The sequence below is a fragment of the Haliotis cracherodii genome, unplaced genomic scaffold (assembly GCF_022045235.1).
Source record: "Haliotis cracherodii isolate W230 unplaced genomic scaffold, xgHalCrac1.p SCAF_22, whole genome shotgun sequence".
Classification (NCBI taxonomy): domain Eukaryota; kingdom Metazoa; phylum Mollusca; class Gastropoda; order Lepetellida; family Haliotidae; genus Haliotis; species Haliotis cracherodii.
In genome coordinates, this window is record NW_027266278.1 from 6,637,314 (window position 1) to 6,660,403 (window position 23,090).

Here is a 23,090-nt window from a genome sequence, read left to right on the forward strand (position 1 = left end):
CCGTAACTGCTGCAGAAATGACCGCTCGTCATTCGTGACCAACTCGTGTTATTCCGGGACAAGCAAGTCTACCCATAATTCCCTGTATGGCCGAGGGCGCCATTTTGGAACACAAATGTAAACAAACGCTCAAACCTCGTGTAATCGATGTACACCGTGATGCTTGATTTGCGATATGCTTACCTCGTGTATCGATACATTGTTCTCAATCACCTCTAACTCGGAAATCCCGGTCGAAATCCACCTGAGCCATCCACAACGAGGACGTCAAGTATTTTGAAAACTCGATTGACAGCCGAAGGAAGGAAGAGCAGCTTGCAGATGCCAGGTACGTAGCAGGGCTTCGAGACATAATGTTCCATGATTTCTATACAGAGATCTTATGGAATGGATTGATTTAGATATTTTCCTGATCTCCATGTTACTACTGTAAACGTCAAGGGCCCTTTTAGTTTTGTTGTTTTCGGAAACCCTTTGTTATTATTATGATCAAGTGTTTGTTGTGACATGGTATTTCTGTTTGGGATTGCATAAGAGCTACAGGTGCAGGACTTTTAAGGGTCGTGTCCTTATTCTCAACATAACGCTGGGATTTGATGATGAGGGTTAGTTACCAAGGGTATAACTCTGGCAAAGTGCATTTCAAACAAAACGTGGCATTCAATTCCAATCATGTGTTGCCACCTGAACCACCTGAGAGTGAGATATGGATTACAATGAATAATGACAGCTTATCAATCTTTAACAAATTCACACTGAAACATTGAAAGGATAAAGACAAGTTAGTTGTTTTCTGTTTCAGCAGGTTCAGGGTTTGTGGGGAGGTTCACAGACATCCTCAGGGAGGATACCAAGTATTGAGTGAGTATTTTTGTTTGTGATAAATACAAACTACATGTATTCATCATGGTATATTTCAATGTAATGTGAAACATCACACTCACAATAGTCCAGCTCTGTGATGGCAGCCTGTAAATAATTGAACATGGACCAGGCAATCTAGTGATTGTTATTTTCAGCAAAGATCCATGCCCTCAGAGTATGATGACAACCTAGTCTGACCACTCAATTCATTAGTTGATTAGTGTTTGCAGCGGTAGAAACTAACACTTTCAGTCCACTAGTCCTAAAATGATAGCATATAGCAAAACCTTTAAATTGTCAAAATGACTAGGGCCAATTTCTAACCCTGGTGTTTGGATGTTGTGTTTGTGTGTGTATTTAGGTTGGTTTGTTGTTTAACGCCGCACTCAGCTATATGGCGGCGGTCTGTAAATAATCGAGTCTGGACCAGACAACCCAGTGATTTATATCATGAGCATCGAGCCACGGAATTTAGATCAATGACATGCATCAACCAAGTCAGAGAGTCTGACCACCCGATCCCGTTAGTCGCCTTTTACGACAAGCATAATGGCCTTTTACGGCAAGCATGGGTTGCTGAAGACCTAGTCTACCCTGGAATCTTCACGGGTCGAGTGTATTTAACTTAAATCATGAATCTTATACTTGTTTCTCTGTGCTTTTACTATGTAACCCAAATTTTCTCTGGAATAATAAAGTATTCTCTTATTTATATCATTTCTGAACAAAGTGTCATATCAAGGTTAGATCTCTGTCAAAACAGTGCCATGGAAAAGCCAAACAAATAGCCTAGAAATAAAAGTAAATACTGCATTGCATTAATCTGCATTTCAAGAAAATGTGGCAATAATTCATGGAATGATATTCACCTCGGTGAGGATCTCTCTGCATTGTCGAACAAGTTATTTCCTATGTAATGTATGTGTTGAATGACCCTGACTTTGTTGTCAAAATATTGTTTTAACATTTGTTAAATATGGGGATAAATGTCATCTCTGAATGTTTGACATGAATTATTATGATTAGGGTAGTTCTAAGTCGGAATCACAACCGGGGTCTTTTCATTTGAATCAAATGTACAACATGTACAGTTTAGACATTTCTGTGATGTGAATGCTACTTATCATGCTTATGTTTGTAGAATGTCCGGATGAATAAAAGAGACAGTCATCCGTGCAGCATCAATGCAAAGAAAGACCATAGAAGAGCAACAGTGAGTGGTAAATATTTTGAAATTATTCTGTTTGGTTCATATGGTTATTTTGCAAATATGTCTTCAGTTTGTTCCTTATCGCTGTAGGCACGGATGTCCTATTATCTAAGGCACTACAATTTTCTGTGCAAAGTTGCATCTCTTGGGCTTAGCAGAAACCTATAGTCATGGGTTCAAATCCTGGTTCTCCCCGATTATGTTGCTAGGTTTGTCAGCATTATACACATACTCGTGGGATTCATCAAAGACCTGCATCACTTAGGACTTTCTTCCCACATCAAACTAACATGCGGTGATATATCTGGAATACTGTTCAAAGCAGTGTTAAAGCCAAATCATTTATGTAACACTGCATCCAGCAATAGTTTGGCTATATGACAAGGATTGTGAATATATATTTTTCCATGTTGATGAGTTGAAACAATCACTAAATGACATCTCTTAAAAAGATTCCCAGCATTCCAAGCCTAATTAATAGATAAGGTTGTGATTGAGTAGGCTCATTGATCACATGTAATCATACCACAGTGATGTGGGATATTGTCCATAATAGTTATCATCGGTTTGTCTGGACCGAGTTCATAACATTAGTCACTGGTTTGTCTGGTTGAGATTTGAGATGTGATTATCTTAAATGTTTAGCATATAACAAGACTCACATATGACAACTTAAGTGATTTTGCTGCCTTCTATCTGTAAGTACATGTGGCAACAATTCTTTTTGATTGCTAAAATCCTTTTACATAATGCTGCAGAAACTGAAGTCCTGCTTGAGATCCCTGGATGAGTACTCCAGGTTGACAGTCTGGAAGGACCAGACAAGGGAGTCCTAAACAGAGGCTGCACCCCTTCAGATATCAGAGGTGATTTGCAGACAGCGATGATGAGGGTCCTGTTATTTCAATGGAGGCCGACCGAGAAATTGTATGCCAAATGGTACTGGGACACACAAAGGCTGGTCTGGCTAATGTGAGAAGACCAACCAATGCCAAGCTGGAGTGTAATTCTTCCAGGACATTCAGGAAATTCTTGTAAACACTTGCAAGGAATGATAAATGGGACTTATTGTCTTTAAATGTGGACCCAAACACCAAATGGAAAGTTCACAATTCTACTAACACAATGCAGCAGAGATAGAGTCTAACTGTTATCCCCTCATCCTGGTTCCTGTTCATCCATGGCAATATAGAAAGAAAAGAAGGATTGAGGGAAAGTAAGTTATCTGAACTGGTGAACATAATCCGTAGGTACTGTCAAGCGAACAGTTATCACACTCTGTTATGAGTATTGAAGAATAGGATGAAATTGCATACTGCATCAGGAACCATCATGTGAACACTGTTCAATGTGCGATATACTATAGGCATATGAATAAAAGAAATTGATAATTTGATTGTTGCTTATGTTTCATTTACCAGCTGTGTAATTGGGGATGTTTCATGATTTTGCCTCAGTTTAATAGCCACACTTATCTTATGAAACCATGCATTGCTTGGGCATCTCAAGATAAATAACACATGTTTCCTTTGCTCTGAAAACGTCTGATGACACATTGATCTGTTATGTCAAAGGTTAAAGTCACAACCAGACAAAAAGTTTGTTTGTGGTCTAACTCTTCCTTTGGGCAGGGGTCGAAGTTGGAAAAAGGTCGTGTGTGATCTATATATACTACATTTTCCCTTAAATTGCCTTTTCTACAGAAGTCTTAGTAACTCTTATACATATACTGGTTACATTACTTCCATATTTTGGTCAATGATATGTTGAATTCTACCAAAGGACTGCATATTTGGTTTATGTGCTGGATAGCTCTTTGAAATGGTTTTGAAATATTTATCACTGATATTGAAGGTCAAATTCACACTCAAAAGTGATAACTCATGAGGGGTTGAAGTGTAAGATCAAGGCAACAGTGAAGGGGTCATTCATAAAGTATTTCTGCAATTATAACTAAAATGCCTATTTCTGGAGATATTTGTGAAGTATTAAGCACATCGTTGTTATATTATTTGAATACACATATATGTGCAGTGGTTACAACTCCAGTGTCAAATTAACTGTCAATCCCTTTTAATAAAATAATTCACAGTAACTGAGGAAGAGCTTACTGTAGTACCATAAAACTAGGGTGAGGCAAATGTCAATGAAGTTAGTATTTTGGATATAACAAGTACATGTACCGTTACAAATAGTCTTATTATCATCTCACTAGGACCAAAGGCCCAAGTGAGCACATTGTCAATGACTTTTTCTTTTTCTCAGTACAAACTGGAAGTCTGGACATGAAATTTAAGGATATCATTATACAAGAACTGATGTTTGTTCATTAAATACCATTAACATCCGAAAAGGACAAAATATGAAATTGAACAATTTTCTTCTCCAAAAATGTTTTAGGAGGATATTTACCATTAAAATAACACAGAATATTACAACAGGTATCTGTAATGCACAGGCTAACATTATTTACCAGAAGCAAGTCATGAAGAAAATTTGCATCCGGATACCTTCCGGAAACCTTCCGGAAACCTTCCAGATGCCTTCAACAACCTTCAAATTGCTTGGTATTTTCAAATTAATTTTTTTATGTGTTTCACACTTAAGTGAACAAAATGCACCCCCCAAATTTTGACATTTTTTTTGGAAGGTTTCCGGTAGGTTTCCGGAAGGTATCCGGGCCGGATCCAAAATGGGAAGGTATCCGGAAGGTTTCCAGAGGGTTTCCGGAAGACGGAAACCTACACTTTTTTTGCTGTGGAAGGAGCCAATTCTTGTCGTATGAGTCGGATGATCAGACTCGGTGGATGTTGCTAATAATTTCCACCACTAGTTCATCTGGTCTTGATGATGAACATGCGGCCGTAATATTGATTGTTGAGTAAAACAACGTTCACTCGCTACAAGCATATTTCGAATAACAGAATGTGTGTAACGGCAAGACGTTTTCTCCGTGTGTTTCAGCTATCTATCCGAGCAGCAGCAGGTGATGGTCAGGCGGTCACCAGTGTCTTGTTCTGGGACGGCCCAGATGACTACATCCTGGACTTTGACTACACACCAAGACCTGTCTGGCCTGAACCCGCCTGTGCCTGTTGCAGGGTTGATCCTGTTGCTGAGGTATGTAATAATGGAACTGTCATGGACATGCCTACTTTCAGAATACAAGTCCCCATTGATTTTGTAAGGCCGCCTCCGTGGTCGAGTGGATATAGCATCTGCCCAGAAAACGGAAGGTCGGTGGTTCGATCCCAGCATCATACCAAAAGACGTTAAAATATGGTACTTGTTGTTGACCTACCTGGCGCTCAACATTAATACAAGAAATGTTGTACTCAGTGGCAGTATACTGTGTCCGAGTGGGTATTCATGTTAAAACTGTGGTGAGGTATCTCGGTGGGCTGGCACTTTAATACTGACATGAGCCCATACTATTACAAACAGCCACACACCAGCGTGTCCGCGTGCACACACGTATCGCGATATAAATGCAATAATCTTGAACACGACGATAAGCCCCATTTCACCCACCACATTTGGCATTGTAAAAAATCCTAGCAATGGTAAGATACCAATGTTCTTGAACATAGAATAAATATTTAAGACAGTCAAGAGTTTTCTGATTCGTCTTATGATCAGTTGAAGACTTGAAACTTTTTTGGTATTCCAGTCCTGTACATGCAACTGTTCCACCAACTCTCGGCACAGTAACATCAGCAAGAGATCTGTCGATGTGGAAGACCCTGGTTATCAGGTAACGAAGCTCTCGGATGAGGATAAGAAGAAACTACAGGAGACTGGTTCAATCACCGACAAGAGTGAAATAGATAAACTTACACCCAGAAAAGCCTGTGGATTACAGTTGTTTTCGGGTAAGTGTTTTTCGTGAACTCATGAAAATGGGTAAGGCACTGACAGGTCACGGATTATGAAAGGGGCGATTCTGTGATTCGTTTACCAATCATGTGAATCTGGTGCTATAATGCATTATCAGTGCTCATTATTTCTCAAACAAAGGATAACTTGACATGTATTTGTTAGCACCCGATCCGTGAAGATCCGGTGGTCTTCAGCAACCCATGCTTGTCATACTAGACGACAATTCTTGTCGTAAGAGGCGACTTACGGGATTGGGTGGTCAGGCTGGCTGACTTGGTTGATGCATGTATTGTATCTCAGTTGTGTAAATCGGTGCTCTTGATGTCCTTCACTGGAATGTCTGGTCCATATTCGATCAATTACAGACCACTGTCACGTAGCTGGGATATTGCTGAGTGCGGCATTGAACAACAAACAAACAAACGTTAGCACCCAGGACTTGGTATGAACCAGCAGAAACTGTATACGTTTTGCAGGAGAAGAAGCCAAGCTGGTGGCATGGTGTGGGTATGGTGACACCTTGAATGAACTTATGGCAGTTGTACGGAATCTGGAACAAGACCCTTCCATAGACTACCATCAGTACTGGATCAGATTCACTACCCAAAGAGATGAAGCTAGGGGGTCAGAGGTAACGGATGATGAGTATGATGATGATGATGATGATTCAATTTATAAAGTTGATGATGATTATGATTTAATTTACAAAGTTGATGATGATGATTTAATTTACAAAATTGATTATACTGCTGATGACGATGATGCTGCTGTTGCTCATGATGATGATTTAATGTTCCAAGTTGATGATGATGATGATGATGATGATTTAATTTACAAAGTTGATGATGATGATGATGATGATGATGATGACTTAATTTACAAAGTTGATGATGATGATGATGATGATGATGATGATGATGATGACTTAATTTACAAAGTTGATGATGATGATGATGATGATGATGATGACTTACTTTGTCCAGTTAATGTTCATGGCGCTATATCCAACAACAGCAGGGTGTTCTGTTTCAATGTTATAAGAGATCAGACAAATTGTAAGACATGACAAGAGGCGAGACTTAAGTTCATATTTGAAGGATGAAAGTGAGGGAGACATTTTCAGGCATTGTGGCAGTTCGTTCCACAGTGAAGATGCGCAGTATTAGAGTAATCTATGTCCAAATGAGTTCAGACAGAACTCGAGAACCTTGACGATTTACATCTCCAGAATCTGACTGTTTGTTAGTTTTGAAACAGTTCCAACAAATTGATGTACACTAAGATACTGAGTGTGATATGTGAGGGAGTCGTTGCATCCACGTGGAGAAAGAAACTTTTTGGTGTTTTGGCGTGGCGAGAGAAGGTTTAAACTAACATTATAAATAAAGACTGGAAATGTCTCTACCAATACTTCCGATGTGCAGTAGGACAGAAATCCCACAGACTTAGAATATGCAGAATTCAGATCCACGCACCAGCCAGCCAGTTTCTACCTCAAGACCTGATAATTATGTAACGCTACCAAGGACTCAATTTAAACACAACATGGATGGATGTCAGCTGCCAGGCTTAACATGGGAAGGGAATCAATGAACAGTGTATCATATACTCCTATTTCATATATATACCTCATATACTAACAGTCATTTAATCATACTAGAATAGGTTTCGAAAGCAAAAGTGTTAGCTACACGTGAAACAATATACAAATAACCCTTTTATGTTAAATACTTCAGATAACGTGGTGCATGTTCATCTCCATGGACGGGGATCTGCTGACGGAGCAGTGTGGAATACCGCGTCTCTCTCCCGACACCAAACTTTTCCTGGGAGTCTGGAACCATAAGAACTATATTCCTGAAACTGATCGAGATTCGGAAGGACATCTGAAGGTTTGGAGTTCTACGGCTTCATTCCGAGATCTGGTGATGCCAGCTGACAAGGAGAACCTGTGTCGCTATGGAAACGCTTTTCAAGGAGGTGATAACGCCATTGTTCGGTATGAGGCAGGGATCGGGTCAGCTTCCGGTCTCTCTGATGTAGTGCCGTACCAGCAGGTGAGGGTGTAGCTTAGTGTGTTCCAGACGAGCATTTGTTTGTCGTAAATAGGTGACTTCCAATTGCTTTCGACTACAGTATTTTGGTTATATCACGACCTGTTTCATATAGAAACCCACGAGTCCTGGTTGGGTGTTGACAATCCCCCCAAAATAATCATGGCGAACTGTGAACCCACGATCATAGATTTCTGGCACACATACGGCAGACAATTCTGCATAACGACTTGAGGCGCTTTTTAGATGACTGCCCCCATCCCTATCATCAATGCTTTACAAGTTCAATAGCAATCCAAGGTGTCAATGATATACTTGAAGCATACTTACTCCAAGTATTCCCAGCCTGACACCTTGTTACGTTACGTCATCTTACGATAACGTGTTCTGTGTGTTGCTAGGTACATACTCTGTGTATCCCCTGCCTGACGCCCTGTGACGTTACGTCATCTTACTCTAACGTGTTCTGTGTGTTGCTAGGTACATACACCTTGTATTCCCTGCCTGACACCATGTGACGTTGTGTCATCCTACTCTAACGTGTTCTGTGTGTTGCTAGTTGTATACACCGTGTATTCCCTGTCTGACACCATGTGGCGTTGTGTCATCCTACTCTAACGTGTTCTGTGTGTTGCTAGGTGTATACACCTTGTATTCCCTGTCTGACACCATGTGACGTTACGTCATCTTACTCTAACGTGTCCTGTGTGTTGCTAGGTATATACTCCGTGTATTCCCTGTCTGACACCCTGTGACATGTACACATGCGACGCAGCTTGTGACAGCTCATCAACAGACCAGGTCAAGATCACCCTCAACGACCTCAACCTTACAGAAACAACAGTCGTGGAGGGAGAAGTAGTCCCTGTATTGTACTACCTCACAGGTGAGAGAACAACAGTCGTGGAGGGAGAAGTAGTCCCTGTATTGTACTATATCAAAGGTGAGAGAACAACAGTTGTGGAGGGAGAAGTAGTCCCTGTATTGTACTACCTCACAGGTGAGAGAACAACAGTTGTGGGGGTAGAAGTAGTCCGTGTAATACTACCTCACAGGTGAAAGAACAACAGTTGTTGGGGTGGAAATAGTCCCTGTATTGTACTACCTTACAGGTGAAAGAACAACAGTTGTGGGGGTAGAAGTAGTCCCTGCATTGTTCTACCTCACAGGTGAAAGAACAACAGTTGTGGGGGTAGAAGTAGTCCCTGTATTGTACTACCTCACAGGTGAGAGAACAACAGTTGTGGAGGGAGAAGTAGTCCCTGTATTGTACTACTTCACAGGTGAGAGAACAACAGTTGTGGGGGTAGAAGTAGTCCCGGTGTTGTACTACCTCACAGGTGAGAGAACAACAGTTGTGGGGGTAGAAGTAGTCCGTGTTGTACTACCTCACTGGTGAGAGAACAACAGTTGTGGGGGTAGAAGTAGTCCCGGTGTTGTACTACCTAACAGGTGAGAGAATAACAGTTGTGGGGGTAGAAGTAGTCCGTGTTGTACTACCTCACAGGTGAGAGAACAACAGTTGTGGGGGTGGAAGTAGTCCCTGTATTGTTCTACCTCACAGGTGAGAGATCAACAGTTGTGTGGGTGGAAGTAGTCCCTGTATTGTACTACCTCACAGGTGAGAGAATAACAGTTGTGGAGGGTGAAAGTAGTCCCTGTATTGTACTACCTCACAGGTGAGAGAACAACAGTTGTGGAGGGAGAAGTAGTCCCTGTATTGTACTACCTCACAGGTGAGAGAACAACAGTTGTGGGGGTAGAAGTAGTCCGCGTTGTACCACCTCACAGATGAGTTGTACAGTACATCAAAGGGTATATTAAGACAGGAAACAGCCAACAGAATTTTTGAAACGTGAGAAAGAGGCATGACATGTGTTAACATGTTTCTGGCAAATATAGTTGGAAAAATGTCTTATGAAATGGCAATTGAAGTACATTTAGATATTTATACATGTCAACGCAACACAAAGAACTCTATCTCTTTTCCTTTGTACACTTTCTGCGTCCCCACTCTGTAAAAGATAAACTTAAGGCGTGTGTGTGTATGTGCGTGCGTGTTGTGTGGTGTGCGTTTCTATGCGTGCATGCGTGTTGTGTGGTCTGCGTGCGTGCGTGTGTGTGGTGCCTGTTCTACCTTATAAATCGGAATATTTCAGTGAAAGCTGTCCTTGGGTCTGGAAAAAAGGCCATATCGTCATCTGACGGCTTCAACATCGACACGTCACCACCACTGTTTGACACCGACGTCATGCTCTACATCGACGTCGCTCAGGGCAACTTCACGCCTGTGACGTACCAAGGATCCAACGACACCATCAAGGCTATATGGAAGTGCAATGACAACGAGAGCGAAATTGTGGTAAGTTTGTGTTGAAATATTTGAGATACTTGTCTACCTTCTTAGAAGCAATATACATAAACACACGTAAACACGTTAAGACTATACAGACATGGTGAAAAGTGATTCTATCAAAGATAGTTAATATGACTGGCATATGTCTGTCCCACATTTAAGAAAGCAAGACTTTCCATGCATGTATATATACAGTAAAACCTCGTTTATCCGGTCATCATGTTCCTGTATCCCCATCTTAGGGATGGCTCTGCTGGGAACATCTATAATTGTTTGAGGGCCATTACTAAGAGCCGAGGTTCCTACCTCCGGTAGCAATAGTCCATCAACATCTGTGTGGGAAGACACCAGAAATGGGCTTCAGACATTGAACCCATGTAAGGAATGGAACAGGGATCTTCGAAGTGACGAGGCAACGTTCTAACAAATTTGCACCGCATTCTCAGAGAGGCCAGAACACTTTGAACAATTGAATGTGTAGTTGGTAGGATTAGGTACACAAAAACTGAAAACTGATTTTGTTGATCTTGCTGTGACATAAACACGTATATTCGATATTCTTCAGAACTACGACTGGGCAATAGGCAGGACGCCAGGGGGACAGGAGTTGCAGACATTTGTCTCAGCGGGAGAAAACCCGACATCAACTAACTCCGGACTTGTGGGCCTCCTGGAACACAACACGACATACTACGTGACCGTCAGATGTACCAACGGGGGTGGACTGGTCACAACATACGCTGATCCTAGAGGTGAGTACCTTAATACATCAAACAGTAGGGTGTAAGTGTTTCCCTGGAGGTGTGCATGTATTAAAATATTGTCGGATTTGTCTCTTTTATATTCTGGTAAAAGATTGATTTTTAATTATTTTTTGGTTAATGAAGAATCTGATTCCGCACTAAGTGATATTATTAAATACAGGTAAATGTGTGATATTACAGTAAAAGGTGTGACTTTATAGTTAAATGTGTGATCGTTCTTCTTGAATATCCCCTTATCAGTACGATTTCAATTATGCCAATAGTAGGTAGTCACAACCTATGCTGATCCTAGAGGTTCATAGGATTATACGTTATAAACGTATAACGTTATAAATCTCAAACCTTTCCCTTAATCTCGCTTTCATAATTTTCAATTACTGTGATTGGAAGAGTTATGTTGCCTCATTTCAATAACAGTCATTAAGATCCACAACCGTTCGATTAGAAGCATTTACTGTCAGTGTTATGTGTGATTACATTGTTGATTGCCAAATACATTTTCCTTGAAAAAACATTGTTCGAAGACAAATGAATATAGTGTTGAAACGAGTGGCGAATATCCGTCTATCACCAGGTGTGACAGTCCTGCTTAAACCTCCTTTGGTTGACGACGTCAACACGACGATAGAGGGAGCTGACCCGCTTGGGGAGACAGTGTCGCCACCAAACTCCATGACAACCACAGACCAGAACACTGTTGGTGCTTCCTGGACCGTATCTGATGATGAGAGCATCCGGAGATATGGTAATTACGGATCAAATCAATGTGCACCTTCAGAGCCAACTTCAAGTGGCATTATAGCAACTAACCGATAAGATATATTTGCGTGTTTACTGTTAAGGGGTACTTCTAGAAGCCAGTCAAACGGTAGGTTCCTATATGCTCAACTCGTGATGGAAGTTCGGTCACATTACTTGTCTGAGAATGTGTTATTGGAGATGATTGTGACCATTGTTGATGTAATGAGATAGCACCTATACAAAACAAGTGAATGTCTCTTTCGTATGGCCTTAATAGATTTCTGTGTGGGGAGTTCCGAGGCCAGCATCAGTGACATCTTCCCCTGCACGTGGGTCGGCTACAATACGTCGGGGACGGTCACAGTAACGGATGGATATCTCAAAGTAAACGGCGTTCCTATCTACACATTGAGCCAGTTCAAGCCAGACTACAACGTATCTGTAAACACCACGGACAAGTCAGCCTTCACCATGGCTCCAGGCACAGAGATGGTCATCTTCATGAAGATGTGTAATGAGGCCCAGCTGTGCACGACCAAGTTGCTGGGTGCCACCATAGTAGAGACAGACATGTCAACGATGGCGACGTCGTCTGATGGTTCTGCCGTCTCTGTAGATGTTGGAGGTGGTGTGAGGAGGAAGAGGGACGTTTCAGGGGTAACGGTATCAACACCAGATGGTAAGTATATGCATTAGGTGTGTAACTGTTTCATGTGTTTACCTACGGTAAATGTTAATATTTTCAGTGAACCTTTTATATTTCTCGGGGTGATGGCTCTATATCATCATTATATTCATTATACCAAAAGGCAGTGATGTAATGTTGACATTAACAAAGGACCCAGAAAGGGATCGACATCATGTTTTAGGTTTTGAAATATCAATGCTCACTTCATATATCTTTGGGGTACGGTGGAGTAGCCTATTGGTTAAGGTGTTCACTCATCACGCCGATGGCCCGGGTTCGATTCCCTACATTGGTACAATGTGTGAACGTCCTGATATTGTTTTAATATTGCTAAAAGCGGCTCATTCAGCTAAACAAATTAACTCACTTATTCACTCACTCGCATATTATTGTTACCTACTTTATTACGAGATAAAATATGCCCCAAACTGGGCATCGCTGACATGTTACACGATGATAATATCAAACATTATTTCTATGCGGTTATATCTGTTCCAGGGTTACAAGCCGGCCAGACCATTGTGGTTACTCAGCTCACGAAGCTTGATCTACAGACGGAATACAAGTCTGACGCCTCTGTGGAGTTCGTCCCCTACATCACTGACCCGTCTACATCAACCATAGAAGATGCCTTCACCGACAGAATCCTCAGAAAGAGGCTCAACTACCAGGACACTGACCTCTCCTTCTCTCTCACTAGTGTTGGTAATCTTCCAATGCCAGGACCGATGAAGGTGACCTTCAGCTATGACCCTACGGTCACCAAAACAACCTTGATGCTGCTTCACTGGAATACTGGTAATACCTGTCAATGCATGTACTTCCTGGCATAGGAATTAGTCCATATGTACTGTTTTTGTATCCTAATGCACAAATCTGGCCATACTTTTCAAGTAAACAATTGACTTGCCTTTGCTTGTGTTTGTGCACATCCTTATGACATAGTCGAAAGCATACAATGGATATTTCTTGGGATTATAGAAAGGGTTTTGCCGCTTTTATTTTTATGATTATTGTAGGGTTTTATAGTTTTTATTCCCATATTGAAGGGGGGCTTTATCATACATGTATGTGACCATTTTCGTTCTTGATGAAGATGTAATTTGTGACAAGAGATTTTCTCTTCGAGTAATTATGGTAACAGATCGATATTCATCATACAAATCACATTGAAGAGACATAAAGTAGACTTTGAATGACTTGGTCAAAATGTGTGACTAAGTGTGACACCATGCCGATGGCATGGTCATCCCTTATCCCTTATCCCTGAGCTGCAATATAATGTTCTGCGGATTTTAAACAACATTCAAGGATAATGTATAAATGTATGTATAAATGAATAAGTGTATCGGGCAGTCGGCCCAACCTAAACATAATATTCTATGAAGAATCTTTACATGATGATACAACAATATATACAGCCTTAATACAGAAGAAGAATTTTTTGGTCAGTGATGTTTTGTATGATGCAGATGCCCGACAGTGGCAACAGAGCAACAAGACCTGTCTCCATGAAACAGACACGGAGGTCAGAGACCCCGTGACCTCTCAAGTCACGGTCAAAGTGAGTGTTTAACATTAACAGTACAACAGATGTGTACATCTATGACGAGTAATCAATGATGTTGGAATCTTCTTTGATGTCATTAATTGGTACCGGTTGTGAAGAGGGTTCTCAATACTTCACAATCGTATAGATATTCAAGTGAAAGTAATGTTATAGTTTATGATTGGCTTAAAAGTATCATATTACTTTCTTGTTTTCTTATTTGTCAAGGGGGACACGGGTGGCCCAGTCGTCTAAAGCGCCGCGATTCGCTGTGCTGAGTTGCATCCTTGGGCATGCCAGAAACCTTTCATTGTGGGTTCGAATCCCGGTTCGCCCTGATTATGTTTCTAGGTTTGTCAGCACCATACCCGTGTTCGTGGGTTTCACCAAAGTGGTAAACGTCTAAGACCTGCATCACTTCGGGCTTTCCCCCACATTAAGCTGACACGCCGCGATATAGCTGGAATACTGTTAAAAGTGGCGTTAAACTCAACTCACTCATGCACTCTTATTTGTCAAGGAGAAAATACATGGTCATTGATTCGTCTTATCAGTGTTTTCTCATATTTTATTGTATTTTCGCAATATGTTTTATTTAGCACATTCAGCGGTACAATATAATACATGGTCTATAGCGATTGATCTGGGAATAGACGTTTGATGGTTAAAGCGTATGCCCTTGACAAATGAAGCCCTTTCTTTCAGTCTCCGGTAGATATTAAACTAAACCAACAATTGATCTGTGAAGAATGCCCAACATGCTTCCTTTGTTGTTGCCAGGTATGTAACACCAGATTCACGACAGACAGCAGCAGCTCCAGACGTCGGCGATCTGTGTCTGACACGTACTTCAGACACCCGACCCAGTTCCTACTGACTTCAGCTCTGACAGAGATACCTAATTCACCTCCTCAGCTCACCAGCACCACGTCTCTTGTCATGCAGGAAGACCAGGGTATGTGTCTCTTAGCTTGTCTCTCTTGTCATGCAGGAAGACCAGGGTATGTGTCTCTTAGCTTGTCTCTCTTGTCATGCAGGAAGACCAGGGTATGTGTCTCTTAGCTCATCTCTCTTGTCATACAGGAAGACCAGGGTATGTCTCTTAGCTTGTCTCTCCTGTCATGCAGGAAGACCAGGGTATGTGTCTCTTAGCTACTCTCTTGTCATGCAGGAAGACCAGGGTATATGTCTCTTAGCTTGTCTCTCTTGTCATGCAGGAAGACCAGGGTATGTGTCTCTCAGCTTGTCTCTCTTGTCATGCAGGAAGACCAGGGTATGTGTAATTAAGTTTGTCTCTCTTGTCATGCAGAAAGACCAGGGTATGTGTTCTTAGCTACACTCTCTTGTCATGCAGGAAGACCAGGGTATGTGTTCTTAGCTACACTCTCTTGTCATGCAGGAAGACCAGGGTATATGTCTCTTAGCTTGTCTCTCTTGTCATGCAGGAAGACCAGGGTATGTGTCTCTTAGCTTGTCTCTCTTGTCATACAGGAAGACCAGGGTATGTGTCTCTTAGCTTGTCTCTCTTGTCATGCAGGAAGACCAGGGTATGTGTCTCTTAGCTTGTCTCTCTTGTCATGCAGGAAGACCAGGGTATGTGTCTCTTAGCTTGTCTCTCTTGTCATGCAGGAAGACCATTGTATGTGCCTCTTAGCTTGTCTCTCCTGTCATGCAGGAAGACCAGGGTATGTGTCTCTTAGCTTGTCTCTCTTGTCATGCAGGAAGACCAGGGTGTGTATCTCTTAGCATGTATCACTTGTCATGCAGGAAGACCATTGTATGTGCCTCTTAGCTTGTCTCTCTTGTCATGCAGAAAGACCAGGGTATGTGTCTCTTAGCTACTCTCTCTTGTCATGCAGGAAGACCAGGGTGTGTGTTCTTAGCTACTCTCTCTTGTCATGCAGGAAGACCAGGGTATATGTCTCTTAGCTTGTCTCTCTTGTCATGCAGGAAGACCAGGGTATGTGTCTCTTAGCTTGTCTCTCTTGTCATGCAGGAAGACCAGGGTATGTGTCTCTTAGCTTGTCTCTCTTGTCATGCAGGAAGACCATTGTATGTGCCTCTTAGCTTGTCTCTCCTGTCATGCAGGAAGACCAGGGTATGTGTCTCTTAGCTTGTCTCTCTTGTCATGCAGGAAGACCAGGGTGTGTATCTCTTAGCATGTATCACTTGTCATGCAGGAAGACCATTGTATGTGCCTCTTAGCTTGTCTCTCTTGTCATGCAGGAAGACCAGGGTATATGTCTCTTAGCTTGTCTCTCTTGTCATGCAGGAAGACCAGGGTATGTGTCTCTTAGCTTGTCTCTCTTGTCATACAGGAAGACCAGGGTATGTGTCTCTTAGCTTGTCTCTCTTGTCATGCAGGAAGACCAGGGTATGTGTCTCTTAGCTTGTCTCTCTTGTCATGCAGGAAGACCAGGGTATGTGTCTCTTAGCTTGTCTCTCTTGTCATGCAGGAAGACCAGGGTATGTGTCTCTTAGCTTGTCTCTCCTGTCATACAGGAAGACCAGGGTATGTGTCTCTTAGCTTGTCTCTCTTGTCATACAGGAAGACCAGGGCATGTGTCTCTTAGCTTGTCTCTCTTGTCATACAGGAAGACCATTGTATGTGCCTCTTAGCTTGTCTCTCTTGTCATACAGGAAGACCAGGGTATGTGTCTCTTAGCTCATCTCTTTTGTCAAGCAGGAAGACCAGGGTGTGTGTCTCTAGCTTGTCTCTCTTGTCATGCAGGAAGACCAGGGTATATATATTGTAATTTTTTAACTTATCCTGCATTACTCCGTATTGCATTTACTGCTGTCTTTGACAGAGTGACGAACTGTGTGAGATCCAGCTGCTGAAGAAAGTTGTCCCAACCAGCTCAGGAGGCAGCGCCCTCTCACAGTCGGCACGTGACCCGGAAGTCATGACGTCACACAAAAACACATAACTGCTTTGTCACCTCCACGGACGGACGTACTGTGTATCCCTTGTGGAAATTAAAGCTTATTATTTGTTTTTTATATTTTGCGTGTTTCTACATTCATTATATGCTGCTACATTGTTACCTGTTATGGGCCGTGACCTTAGGGTCTTCCCATTCGTAAATTGTAACGTTTATCGCTCGTCTGTGGCTCACGTCACAGTAATTTACGGGCGCAATGTTGTTCCCGCCATTTTGTTTTCTTTCCCGCCATTTTGGCCATTCACCACGTGGCCACGTAATGTCGTGTTCTGCGTTTTGAATTCTCTCTTTGGCTTGGGTAATACATTACATTTATGTATGTTGTTTTGGTGTGCTTAAAGCCTTGCCTTTTCGCTACCTCTCAGCGTAATTGTTTCTTCTCATAAACTTCAATATAATACGAAGTTTTTGAGTTACATTATGTCTCCCGTACTCTGTGGTTTTGCCACATGGTTACGTGTTTGCACATGGTTATGTGTTTGCTTAAAGCTATGCTTTTTCGCTACCTTTTAGCGTCATTGTTTGATCTCATAAACTTCATTGAAATACAAAGTTTCTGAATCACATTATGCTTCCCATACTTTGTGATTGGCCACATGGTTATGTGTTTGCTTAAAGCTATGCTTTTTCGCTACCTTTTAGCGTCATTGTTTGATCTCATAAACTTCATTGAAATACAAAGTTTCTGAATCACATTATGCTTCCCGCACTTTGTGGCTTTGCCACATAGTTATGTTTTGCTTAAATTCCAGATTTTCTGCCTCGCTGCACTTGTTGCCGCGGGAACAAATCTGGTCGGGGCCGCCCCTTTCTGCCGTGATTGTACGACGCCCTGTACTTTCACAAGGCAGTGCCGATGTTGCAGTCATTCGTCGCTGTGATCCTTCAGCTCATGCGAGTATCCAGGACACACCTCGCTCAACGTGCTCGTCGACCCCCACCTACGTTGACGGCAGCAGCGCTCAGCGGAGCTTCGCAGTGCTCCCAGCACCAACGGCGGCTCCCAACGTAGAGTCTGCCTCCCATGGCACGACATACGACCGTTCACGGTCTCCTACTCCACCGGCGGCTCCAGCGCTCCCAACGTAGAGTCTGCCTCCCCTGGCACGACATACGACCGTTCACGGTCTCCAACACCACCACATCAACGCTGATGTCTCCGGCGCCCCCGGCGCCTCCGGCGCCTCTGATGTCCCGGCGCTCCCGGCGCTCCCGGCGCCTCCGATGTCTCGGCGCCTCGTGCGCTCCCGGCGCCTCCGGCGCTCCCGGCGCTCCCGGCGCCTCCGGCGCCTCTGATGTCTCGGCGCCTCGTGCGCTCCCGGCGCCTCCGATGTCTCGGCGCTCCCGGCGCTCCCGGCGCCTCTGATGTCTCGGCGCCTCGTGCGCTCCCGGCGCTCCCGGCGCTCCCGGCGCCTCCGGCGCCTCTGATGTCCCGGCGCCTCAGATGTCTCTGCGCCTCGTGCGCTCCCGGCGCTCCCGGCGCCTCTGATGTCTCGGCGCCTCGTGCGCTCCCGGCGCCTCCGGCGCCTCCGGCGCCTCCGATGTCTCGGCGCCTCCGGCGCCTCTGATGTCCCGGCGCTCCCGGCGCCTCCGGCGCCTCAGATGTCTCGGCGCCTCGTGCGCTCCCGGCGCCTCTGATGTCTCGGCGCCTCGTGCGCTCCCGGCGCCTCTGATGTCTCGGCGCCTCGTGAATTCCCGGCGCCTCTGATGTCTCCGCGCTCCGGCGCCTCCGCATCCTCTGATGTCTTCGGCGCTCCCGGCGCCTCTAAGGTCTTTGATCTCATGATCTTCGACGCCTCTAATGTCTCTGGCGCCTCTGACTACTCCGGCGCCTCAAGAGTTACGGAAGAAGCGCCTATGATATATCCGGCGCCTAAGATGACCTCCGGCGCCCAGATCAACAAGCTTTATCAAGCTCAGATCAACGAGCCGACTATCCGACTATCTTCTACTGCGGCTTAAGGGGCACCATCGGCAATCGCCTCCCCGGCGCCACTGCCCTCTTCTCTTGCTGCCCTCTTCTCTTGCTGCCGTCTCATAACTCGTCACACGGAGAAGCATGGTGAAACAACTGTCGCCGCTCCTGTCGCTACTCTCCCGTCGGTCTTCGGGATCGTGACTATCGTTCTACTTCCTGGGTGGAATCTTTTCAACCAATAGACAGTTGGTCTGATTCAACTTGCCAACTGAGACGTTATCCATAATCCCGTCGTTTAAAGCGCTATGATTCCGGAGAGATGACCTGCGGGTTTCCATCGAAACAGAGCGTCATGTGAACAGCGTCTGTATCAGATTCGACGACGACATCCACTTACAAAGAGTTTACTTCGTCGACATCGCCGACACCAACGCTGTTCTACCCTACCCTAGCGCCAGCGCTCCTGAAAGAGACTCTTCCTCGGCGCTCACCGGGTTTTCCACGACGCCCATGGGGTTCCGTGTTTTATCGCAAAACTCGGGTACACCACTTGATCGCCTCTCACGCAGTTCATTGAGGATTGTCTGTGTGTGGAGTTTGCACCTCAGTTCCGACTCCAAGGCGGTTTTCTCGGCTACTGCGCAGTGTGATTTACATGTCACGTGTCAAGTACTCGGACTGTCAACAACTCCGACCGGAATTAGGTCAACTTACCATGGCAAGGGGTGCCATGTATTTCTACAGATTGGTTTCCATGTCTAACTGTACGCTTGGTGCTACCACTCAACCAGGCGCCTGTCGCAGTCCATCCATGTACGGATGTTGGAAACAATAGACCTCCTCTACCAACACGGCTGTCACGAGGAACCTTGTTTCATCAACCCTTCGCTGTAAGAACGATAGCGCCTATAGGCGTTCAAGGGATGGAAAAGATCGCCTTCCTTCGTCCGGTTTGATCTTTTCGACTACGACACCTTCCTATCTTCCGCCTTGACTACCGGACACAGTGTCGATTTGATACTTAAAGTCCCTCGGCCGTCCCACTGACCCCTGTTGCATACCTGCCTCGTATCGTGTTGTCGTCCTCCATCGTCACCTCGATATAAGAACAGGAGTACTTATACGCCGCTTCAGGGATGAAAACGATCTCATTACTTCGTGCAATGGCCATATTGCCTCGACTTCCTACTACCCGGTTACGTCGATGCCCCGGCGGTCGATTGTGAAGCTGGTTTACTTCGTCTACTTGAGGTTGGCTCGCAGGCTATCACACCTTTTTCCGAATCGTACCGACGGTACGCAATCGCAGACCCCTGTTGCTGACTACCTCCCCTGCCACCTTGTCAGTGGCTAGTGGCCCACACCAGCCCACATTGTGACCACCTGTGATCCAGAGATCAACACCATTGGCACAGCAACAGCCTCGAGATAAAGGCTTATCCAGGACGTCGCTTGCTGACAGTGCTTTCTCGGTCACGCCCTGTTGATCGTGTCCACTGACGACGTCACCGTAGTGTGGTGTTTGCGGACCCAGAGTACTCGCCCCTCTCCCGGCGCTACAAACTCGACCGGCGCCCCCGAGAATCACCATCTTCGGCGTTCCAGGCGCCTCAAGCTCTCCGACGCCTCACGCTCTCCGGCGCCTCGGGCCAGAATATGTCAAACGGTCGACACCCCAACCCTAGATCTGTTTGCCTCATATCTGAATGTGGCCAGCTGTCGTCTTCCATTCCACCTGTGCCGGATACGATCGCTGTGGCAGTCGAAGCCTTCCATCGTTCCTGAGAAGGATTACGCGTGTACGCTTTTCCGACTCCGGTTCTCCCTCCCATGGTTCTTCAGAGATCCAGGCCACTCGACCCCTGCCATTGACTTTGGTCTCGCCTTATTGGTCAGCCAGAAGTTGGGTTATCGACCTCCGAAACATACCCAGAGACAACCCCTGGAACTTCCGGTGTGGTCCAACCTTCTGCTCCATCCACACGGTCTGTTGCCACACCCTCATACCCGCATGTTATCGTCTGCACGCCTGACACACCTGCAGAAAGCCAAGGGCTATTCGGCTATAGCGACCAAGGCTATTGCTTCAGCCCACCGTCCATCTACAGGGGGACTGTATGCTGATAAATGATGCTTGTTCCAGGCATTTTGTTCTGACAAACACCAGGATCCGATGACAGCGTCACCGCAGATCCTGGATCAGTTCCTTCTGTACTTGCGTAGCACCCGTCGGTTGAAGGGCTTACCACCCCCACACACCTGGTCGCCATCTACTCCGTTCTGGCCATCTCGGACGATCGGAGAAAGACGAAAATTCCCGACCTACGGGCCTGGCTGCGCTCGTTCAGTCTTGAAGACCTGAAGGCCAAGTTCGGACCGCCTGCGTTGGATCTGAATGTGGTCTTCAACGCCCTTCGAACCACTCCCCTCGTCTTCCTTCTACGACCTTAAGTAGAAGACGGGTATTTCTACTGGTTTTGACTACTGCCGCTCGAGTCCATGTACAGCACGCCCTCGACGTCTCCCGTGCCCGGTTCGAATGCGGTACCCAGGGCGCCGTTCATCATGGACCGTACTGGGACGTCAGCGTAAAGACTCAACTCCCAGGACAGCTTGATAGATCATTCCTTGTCCCCTCCCCCCTCGTCCAGTGTGGGTGCCGAGGATGAGGATGAGCGTCATTATGCCCAGTAAGGGCACTGAAGGTTATTCTACGATCTAAAGACTGCCGCAAGTCTAGGAAACACCTTTTTCTGCCGGTCTCCCCTTCGTCGCAGTCGTTGGTCAGCCGGAATACTTTTCCCTGTGGCTCCGGACGGTCATCCTTAAAGCTTATGAGCCGCCGGATTGGACCCTCCCCCCAAAGGCTATCACCTGAAATAAAATGAGATCAGGGCGATCGTATTTACACTGGTTCTTCACGGTATACTGTTCCATCCAGTCGTTCAGGGAAGCCTGTTCGTGGCGATCGGACACCGCCTTCACCAACCACTACTTCCGTGATGTAGCCTTGAAAGTTGTCGCCGGCGTTCACAGTTTTGGTCCCTGGTTGTAGCCCAACAGGTCATCTATCTCCGACGCCACTGATTCTCCGATACCCTGAGCGGGGCCCGTCGACCTCTCTGGTGTTTATCACCCCAGACGAGACGGATCTCTTGCGTTCCGCATTCGCTCTTAGGTCAGTTTTAGTTTTGGGTTACCCGACTCATTCTATTGCTGTCACCTATCCGGGTTTTACTTTTTGCATCAACTCTCGTTTCCTGACGACAGGAATGGTAGTAGATGTGGACACCGGCGCCGACGCCAACGCTTCTCTGATACCTGAGCGGTGCCCGTCGACCTCACCGGTGTTCCTTGCCTCCAGCCTAGAGGGCTCTCCTGCGTTTCGCATTCGCTCTTGGGATTGGTCGTAAATTTTGCCGCCGACGCCGCTGATTCTTCGATTCCCCGAGCGGGGCCCGTCGAACTCTCTGGTGTTTATCGCCTCAGATTAGAGGGCTCTACTGCGTTTCGCTTTCGCTCTTCGGTAAGTTATATATTTTGGCAACACGCCTCATTGTATTTCGGTTACCTATTCGGGCGTTTCGTTTTTGCATCGACTCTTGTTTCCTGAAGACAGGAATGGTCGTAGATGTTCCGGTCATCACTTGTATGCGGTGCGGATTCATCGGACCTAGACGAGGGTTTAATATGGTTCACATCTGCAGGTATGCCCACCGGCCATGCCGTCTGATAAAGATGCAATACGGAGTAATGCAGGATAAGTTAAAAAATTTAGTAAAATCTAAATATTTTTTACATTTGTATACTTATCCTGCATTACGAAGTCTAAGTGCCCTCCCTTTCGCTACGCTACCTCCCCACGAAGTTTCAGATGTTATGTTTAAAGCAGTTATGTGTTTTTGTGTGACGTCATGACTTCCGGGTCACGTGCCGACTGTGAGAGGGCGCTGCCTCCTGAGCTGGTTGGGACAACTTTCTTCAGCAGCTGGATCTCACACAGTTCGTCACTCTGTCAAAGACAGCAGTAAATGCAATACGGAGTAATGCAGGATAAGTATACAAATGTAAAAAATATTTAGATTTTACTAAGTTTCTCATGGTGCATATCCATTAGTTTGC

General features: G+C 45.0%; 1 protein-coding gene across 1 annotated transcript in view; it reads left to right on the forward strand.

Moving 5' to 3' along the window:
* The window catches only part of LOC139471500 (uncharacterized), a 147,211-nt gene that overhangs the window by 115,828 nt on the left and 8,293 nt on the right, over window positions 1-23,090 (forward strand). Inside the window, exons 119-130 of the mRNA XM_071253857.1 lie at window positions 5,039-5,194; window positions 5,745-5,946; window positions 6,430-6,584; window positions 7,690-8,010; window positions 8,725-8,893; window positions 10,167-10,369; window positions 10,929-11,115; window positions 11,702-11,872; window positions 12,146-12,547; window positions 13,055-13,354; window positions 14,029-14,120; window positions 14,886-15,060. Coding sequence (XP_071109958.1) covers window positions 5,039-5,194; window positions 5,745-5,946; window positions 6,430-6,584; window positions 7,690-8,010; window positions 8,725-8,893; window positions 10,167-10,369; window positions 10,929-11,115; window positions 11,702-11,872; window positions 12,146-12,547; window positions 13,055-13,354; window positions 14,029-14,120; window positions 14,886-15,060 — 2,533 coding nt within the window. The remainder of the gene's footprint in view (window positions 1-5,038; window positions 5,195-5,744; window positions 5,947-6,429; window positions 6,585-7,689; window positions 8,011-8,724; window positions 8,894-10,166; window positions 10,370-10,928; window positions 11,116-11,701; window positions 11,873-12,145; window positions 12,548-13,054; window positions 13,355-14,028; window positions 14,121-14,885; window positions 15,061-23,090) is intronic.